The sequence below is a fragment of the Camelina sativa genome, chromosome 6 (assembly GCF_000633955.1).
Source record: "Camelina sativa cultivar DH55 chromosome 6, Cs, whole genome shotgun sequence".
Taxonomy (NCBI): Eukaryota; Viridiplantae; Streptophyta; class Magnoliopsida; order Brassicales; family Brassicaceae; genus Camelina; species Camelina sativa.
The window spans coordinates 23,830,082-23,837,396 of NC_025690.1; the positions used below are offsets into that span (position 1 = coordinate 23,830,082).

The 7,315-nt window shown below is 33.3% G+C and overlaps 1 protein-coding gene across 1 annotated transcript in view; it reads right to left on the minus strand.

Moving 5' to 3' along the window:
• LOC109125141 overlaps positions 1–2,561 on the minus strand; it is a 6,900-nt gene extending 4,339 nt beyond the window's left edge. The window contains exons 1-5 of the mRNA XM_019246436.1: positions 2,484–2,561; positions 2,257–2,356; positions 1,418–1,697; positions 1,062–1,314; positions 3–916 (exon numbers count right to left, since the gene is read on the minus strand). Of these exons, the coding sequence (XP_019101981.1) occupies positions 3–916; positions 1,062–1,314; positions 1,418–1,591 (1,341 nt within the window). The 5' untranslated portion in view covers positions 1,592–1,697; positions 2,257–2,356; positions 2,484–2,561. The remainder of the gene's footprint in view (positions 1–2; positions 917–1,061; positions 1,315–1,417; positions 1,698–2,256; positions 2,357–2,483) is intronic.

Consider the following 7,315-nt stretch of genomic DNA (forward strand, 5'->3'; position numbering starts at 1 on the left):
GCTTTTAAGTTCCGTTGCTCAGCGTATTGAACACCTAACTCAAAGATCAAATCAGGATTGTTGTGCTCAAAAGCTATAGCTCCATCTAATGCTTTCAATGATTCTGATTGAAGCCGAGACCTTTCGAAATCCGACGTGGGAACTTTAGCTTGCTTCCCTAAACAAAGTCCTAACATCCTCAGACCAACGCCTTTCAAATGCTCATCCATACCTTGTGCATTGTTTATAGCTCTCTGCGCATAACCCGAACCTTCTGCAGCTAAAGAAGGCTCTTCACTGCAAAGCTTAGCAGCTAACAAAAGTGCCACAAGATCATCAGGTTGTTCGTGTTTGTGCAGAGACTTTCTAAGAAGGTTAACCGCAGCACTGTTTTGACCAGCTGCACTATAGGAAAGAGCCAAAGTGTTCCAACGCTCAATACGGCTGTACACACCAGGCATTACTTCTTCAAGCTGCTTGGCGAGAACCGAGGTCTGACTACATAAAGATAACGCAAAGGTAAGGTGCTCAAACACAGACGGATCCCATTTAGCTTTCCCGAGGTTGAACTTCTTTAAAAGAATCATTAGAAGAAGAATGGCTTCTTCTAAGTTGTTTCTAGGTATGTAGGAGCCCTCCATCTGAGAACCTAAGCTCGGTGGACTCGCTTCGACTCCAGAATGTAGAAGAAAGACTGCAAAATCTTTCTGAATCCTTGCACAACAGTCATTATCAAGATTCCATTGGCTTAAAAGCGCGCGTCTATAAGAGGATATTGCTTCTTGATAGTCACCACACTCTTTCCATAACGCAGGAAGTAGTTCAACTGCGTGGCTAACGGTTTCTTGAAGTTTGTTATCCACTTGAGCATCTGGTATCCCTTGCTGAAATATTTTCTCAACAGAATCAAGAACACTCCTGCATTCGTGTGCAGCCTCTGCAAAATAAAACAACCAGCAAGGAAAGAAAGATTCAGAATTAAAGGCTGTACCAAGATCAATGCCTCAGATTCATCACATTTCATTCTTTTCAAACTGTATTGTCAAAAAAATTGAGACTCACAGTTAAAAGAGTAAATTTACCGGTTATTCTCCCAAGTTTTTGAAGGGATTTGGCTTTCAAGTAGATAGCTTCAAGGACCAAGTTAGCAGCATGTTGAGAAACTAATTGCTGCGGTTCACGGGGACGGTTTTTCTTAGTAGCAGGTTTCTCAGGAGGCACAGAAACCTGTAATCGCTGGATAGCTGCTTGAAGGTCAATACCTTCAAAGACACGAAGTGCACCTTCTAAATTCCCTCTTTGGTATTCCAATCTACCAAGAAGTGCTCTTGCTTCCTGTAACCACAAAAACAAGCAAAATCTAGTAACTAATCCTTTGCTTCCTAATAAAGTTGGTGGATTGATGGGAGAGTTAGGAAAATAAAATAAAAAACAAAACCTCGAAATTGAGAGATAAGCCTTCTCTCAAAGAAGTTTCAGCTTCTTGGATGTTTCCTTCATCAAGCTTTGCTTCAACTTCAGATGTTTTAATGCAAATCCCATTTGCACATAGTTGTCTAATGATCTCATCATCCCCATTCTCACTAAAATCCGCGGATCGATTCCCGAGCATTGTTTCTTCCACCTTTTTAGACTTAAACCCGCATCAAAGCATAATTCTCTATCTTTCCAATACTCCAAAGATCATACATCTACCGTAACTAGTAGCAACTGCATCACTTGTAACAATAAAAATAAAAAACATGATTTTTCAAAGTCAACGCAAGTTCCTTTGCTCGATCACAATCAGAAACTTTTCCAGAGGTAACAAACAACAACCAACATTTTTTCTTTCTTGAGACAAAAATCCAAAGAAATTGAAATCATTATCTTGAAAGGACCCACCAAAAATGGAAGCTTAAAAGACAACAAAAAGAAGAAGAGCTTTGTCATCTTTCTGACTTTTTATGTTTCAACTTAGAGAGGAATCATTATTATTATTATCTTAAAACAATTCGAGACTACACTACCTACATTCCTATGATCTGTTCATCAGCAAAAACTATATATAATGACAAAAATGAATTTCCTAATTCTTGTTTGTTCCACAATTCAACCAAAGAAAAAAAAAAAAGAGATTGCAAATGTGGGAGGGTCGGTCCTTTCAAAAAAAACAAAACCAAATTAAGGAGTTTCAAAAAAACAATGATAAAATCGAAACTCGCAGATAATTTCCAAATCGATCAGGAAAAAAAACAAAAGCCAATTTCGGGGGGAGGGAGAATGAATCTACCGTACCTACGATCATCCGCTTCATGGTTCCTCCAGACACCCGATCGAATCAAGGACGCAAAGAAGATGAAGCTGCACTAACGAATTTTGCGGCGAAAATTCGGATCTGAAAAGAAACTTTAAAAAATTAAATAGAAAGAGAGGACACTTTTTGATCTTTGGTTTTTTTTTTTTTTTTTTTAATTTGGTTATTAGAAGAATGTGTTTTTAAAAAAGGCGTAACAGAGTCTTACGTGCTCCCGGTGTTGCACAACGTGAACGGGGGAGGTAATAGAAGAAAGAAACACCCAAACACAACAACACAAGAGAAGAAGAGACCACTGTTTTGTCTTAAAAGCTCTCTCTTTCTCTCCTCTCTCGTATGTAATTTCGCATGTTCATTAGGGGTAGTATTGTCTTCTTGACGGTTACAAAATTTGAAATCAAACCTTCTCATTCAGTAAGAGGCTTTTACGCACCACTGATGGAAAATAAGTCAAGTCTGTCTATCTAGGTGCAGCACTGTCTATCTAATTTATCTAATGGCTTAGCTTAAAAAGCCCTCTTATAGAAATAATCGTTGTTAGTGTTTTTTCTCTCCAAAAACCACTGTTATTTGTTATATTTATCAGAATGTTAAACTTTATTGAATGAGGACAAACTATATGAATTTGAATTAATAATTTAAGTCTAACAAAGACAAGAACACTTTGGTTCTCAATGATTTTATAACACAATAGAGAATGCTTAAATACACTAGAAAATAATTACTCTTTCTGGTTTTTTTTTTTGTCGTTCTAGAGTTTTGCACACAAGTTAAAAAAAAAATAGATCAATGTCTTATTATATCCCTTTTTTAATACATTTTATAATTTTTTTTATTGGTTAAAACATTAAAATAGTTGGGATAAAATTGGTATTTTTACCAAATATATGTATTGGAAACCTAAAACGACAAGTATTGGAAAACAAAATTTTTACTGTAGAATGACAAATTAAAAAAACGAAAGGGAGTAACTAATTATTACTCTCTCTCATTATATTATGTAAGAGTCGTTACATAAGTTTTTTGATCATACATAATTAAATTAATATAATTTGTGCGTAGAAATTTAAGAAAATCTAATAAAATAGAATTAAGAAAAAAGCCTTTTGAACCCCAAAAAAAAAGGTCTACATGATCTCACATATTGGAACAGGTGGAGTATAAATAACTAAAACTTTAGGCCACTTCTTCTTCTTCTCCCTCAAGTGGTCTCTCATCACTTTCACCAATACCTGCTTAGAAATTCGAATTTCAGTTGTATCGTTTAGAAATGGTATGGTCGGTGGGTCGGCAAGAGATACACTTTGCAGTCTTAACTTACGCACAACTCTTTCAGAAAAGTTATGGACGCTTCCACTTTCAAAGAGGATACGAATTACTTTTCCGTCAACCGAACAGGTGGATACAGCATGGTATGGTAGCCACAACAAGTCCAGTTGTTGTTCAATTAAGATGGCTCGGTCCCGAGCTTCCTGAACCGTGGAAGGGTCAAATTGCTTCACATTGGTTTGCAATTGGGGACGTAAACCGGAAATAAACCGGCTGGTCAGTTGGTGTTCAGACTCGTGAACGTTGTCGATTTTATCTGACATCATGTCGAAGAAATTTGTAGCATAAGCTTCCACTGATTGAGATCCTTGCTTGAGATTGCAAAATCTCTGTACAAAAGCCTTGCGCACCTTCTTCCACCAAGCTAGAGCTCTTCCGCTAAACCGTGATGATGTTACCATATTGAAAGGATCTTGTCTCGTTTTTTCAGAGGTACGGGAATGATTCTTAAAAAGTATCTTTGGAACCCTATTTATAAACCATAAACGTGCAAAGAGTATGAAGTTGAAGAAGGAAACAAATAATAAAACAAAACAAAAAAGGAAATGTCTGTTGAATAGCTTAAGTTAGAAGTCATCCTATTCCTAACCAAGATATAAGTTGTCAATAAGATAAGGATCAGGTTTTGTTTAGGAGTTATCTAATATAAAGGTTTTTCTATTAAGAATATATATGATTAGTGTTATATAAATAAGGGTGTTGAACTATGACAACCAATTGAGAGCTTTAGTTTTGAGTAAATTTTCTAAAGCTAATAAATAAGAGTTGTTCTTTAGTCTTGATCTCAAGGTTCTGTTAGCATACTTGAAAACTAGAATGTCGATACGAAAATGTAAAATTGAAAAGTTCCAATAACTGAAAGAAGGAAAGAAACTTTGATACGAAAAATGTAAAACAAAAAGGAAGAAAAAATGCTCTGTTATTTTTAGCCTCAGCAACTACGATTGGGCCATTAAAATGCATTTGGCCCAAAATCAGTTTAGATGTGTTTTATTTTTTGCCAACACAACAGTCAACACATAACAGTGACACATATGACATACTGTTATAAATCTTACACCGAATCTGGGTGTTTCTTCTTTCTCTATGTCTTTTTTGCCAATAAATAATATACCAGCAACTTCTTTATCAGAAGACTCTTTTATAAATATATAAATGAGATGAGTTTTAATGACTTTAGCATTTCCTACTTAATGATACTAGTATAACAACAAAAGCGCTAGGTAGCAATTACACTTCTAAGACGATTCAAATCAATCATATTCAATCCCCTTAACCCAAATTCTACTTTTCTTTCTTTTCACATTTTATTTTTTTAATATTAACAAAAAAAAAATGAAAATCCTCCAAAGTAAATAAGTTTGGAATGGTGAAGCATTTTCAATTACTAGCAAAGCAATATTCTCAATTTTGTGGAGAAAATAATTGAAGATATGTAGCTAACTAGAGTTCCACAAACCCACGTCACTGGTAATTGTTACAAAAGGTGCAAGGACCTCTAGGATTCGAATAATTTGCTAGCTTTTTTTTTTTGTGTTAAAAATTCATCTACTTATCACATTGAAATGTGCAAGCTTGGTTTTGTTACTAATAGAAATTAATTAACTCAAAGTACATTTACAGTATATGTTAATTTAGTACTCAAATCACTGACTCTCCTTTTCATCACTCTCTTTGGCATTGGGAAACATTTAAGGCCTCCATCCATTTGTCTTAATTCAAAATTATTTAAGTTAGTTCTTACGTATATCAATCATCAAATCATGTATAATTATATAATATTAATTTATATCTATCAAAATACTTTATTGTTTTCTTTATTATTATTATTTCATATATTATAAATCATGTAGTTGACAAAACAAAAAAATCATGTATTTATCATGTATTTTGTTCTCCGATAGATTAATTAATTTGATTATTTGTAGTATTATACAGGTACATTATTGCGTGAATTAGTTGTGCATGCATTTATTAGACAAGACCTTGACCTCTTGGTTTAACATATTAAGTCATCGTATAAAGCTTACCATAGAGTTTAGTGGCATCCTTATCAAACAATTATAAAAACAACTATCGAAATATTAATACTTTTAAAATTCAAAAAAAATAATATCAATAATAGTATTTATTAATATTTACTCATACGATCAGACTCATATATATTGCATACTTTTGTATGATGATTATTTTTTAACAATTTTTTTCTTCTATATATAATCGTTTTGCTAAAGTATTGGTATATATGTCAGTTGCATGAATATTATTTTGACAACAAGATGTAATATGTTTATCTTTCTAAATGAAAAACCAAAAGTTGGAGAATCTAGAAATAACAGTGTTTTACCCTTTAAATTTTAAAGAACACAAATGTGTTTTCTTTGTTCCCGAGGCTGCCAAGTGGGTGAGTAGTGGTGACATCTCGTCGTTGAATTTTCTTTGAGGAGTACATAAGATGGATCCCATTTTCTTTGTCTGTTTTAAGTTTGGCCGTATCATTAGCCATGCACATCACGCGATGTAATGAACCATATTTTCCAAGAAATAACATAACGTTAAAATCAGGAGGTAAAGATTCAAAAAATAAATTTTGGTTATTTTCTTTGTCACCAAACAACTTTTTTTTTTTGCTTGCTTGTCATATCTAGCTCGATACATATTATAAGTAGATTAGTCGCATTTAGATATACCATTGGGTTGCGCAGGCACGTGTGTGAGTTGGAACTTCTTTAGTACTTATCAAATTGTTAGTACGTAACATCATACTGTATACTGTATACATCATACGTAACATCATACTGTGTATACTATGGTTGAATTATATTGATTTCGGAAAGTTTTTCTTTTTTTAATTCCAAATTAGGAAAAGTTAGGAATTTATACGCGGTTTGCTTTAGAATGTAGCACTTTTGTTGATCAATAAATAAATGAATTTCACTTACATAGATACAGATTAACTATATCATACATAAATTAAATATACTAATATACTTATATTCGCGAAAATAAAGCACATACGTTATTGTTTATACGCTCTATGATTAAAAAAGCAGCAAATGATTGTAAATGTTTCGAACAGTCTGGCAATCTAAAGCCTTCTTTGTATTGCTTCACCCCTAAGGTTTACGTTTAGTGAACTAACTTTATACAATATGTGGAACATGTATAATCCATGCATATAAATTAACCACAACACCTGTGAAATGTTAAATTTGATTGCATCAAAGATTTTTTCCTCTATTTCATATACCCGTCAACCAGAAATAAATAAATAAAATGTGTCCTACTTAACTACTTATGCTTAAAAAATATTATAGCTATATTGTGTGAAATCTTGTGCTGGAGAGTAATCAATTGATTCATTACAGATAACTAATGGATAGAGATCAAGCTTGGTAAAACATCAAATGTTATGATACACCGCAAAACTTACAAAATCAGTAATTATCAGGATGTAAAAGATTAGAATAGGCACTATCTTATTATACAATAAAGATCAATTAAGGGCAATAATGGATGCATCATAGTATAATATCTCGGAAATAAAGTACAAGTATTTGTGGTATGTGATTTTGCTCGAAACATAAGAGTCGTGTTGTAGTAAGAAATTATTTAACAACAACTCAAAATTAAAATAGTAACGAACAGAAAATTGTAACTCTATATATATACATGTATCACGTAGCTGCTGCTACCACAACAACTCACAAG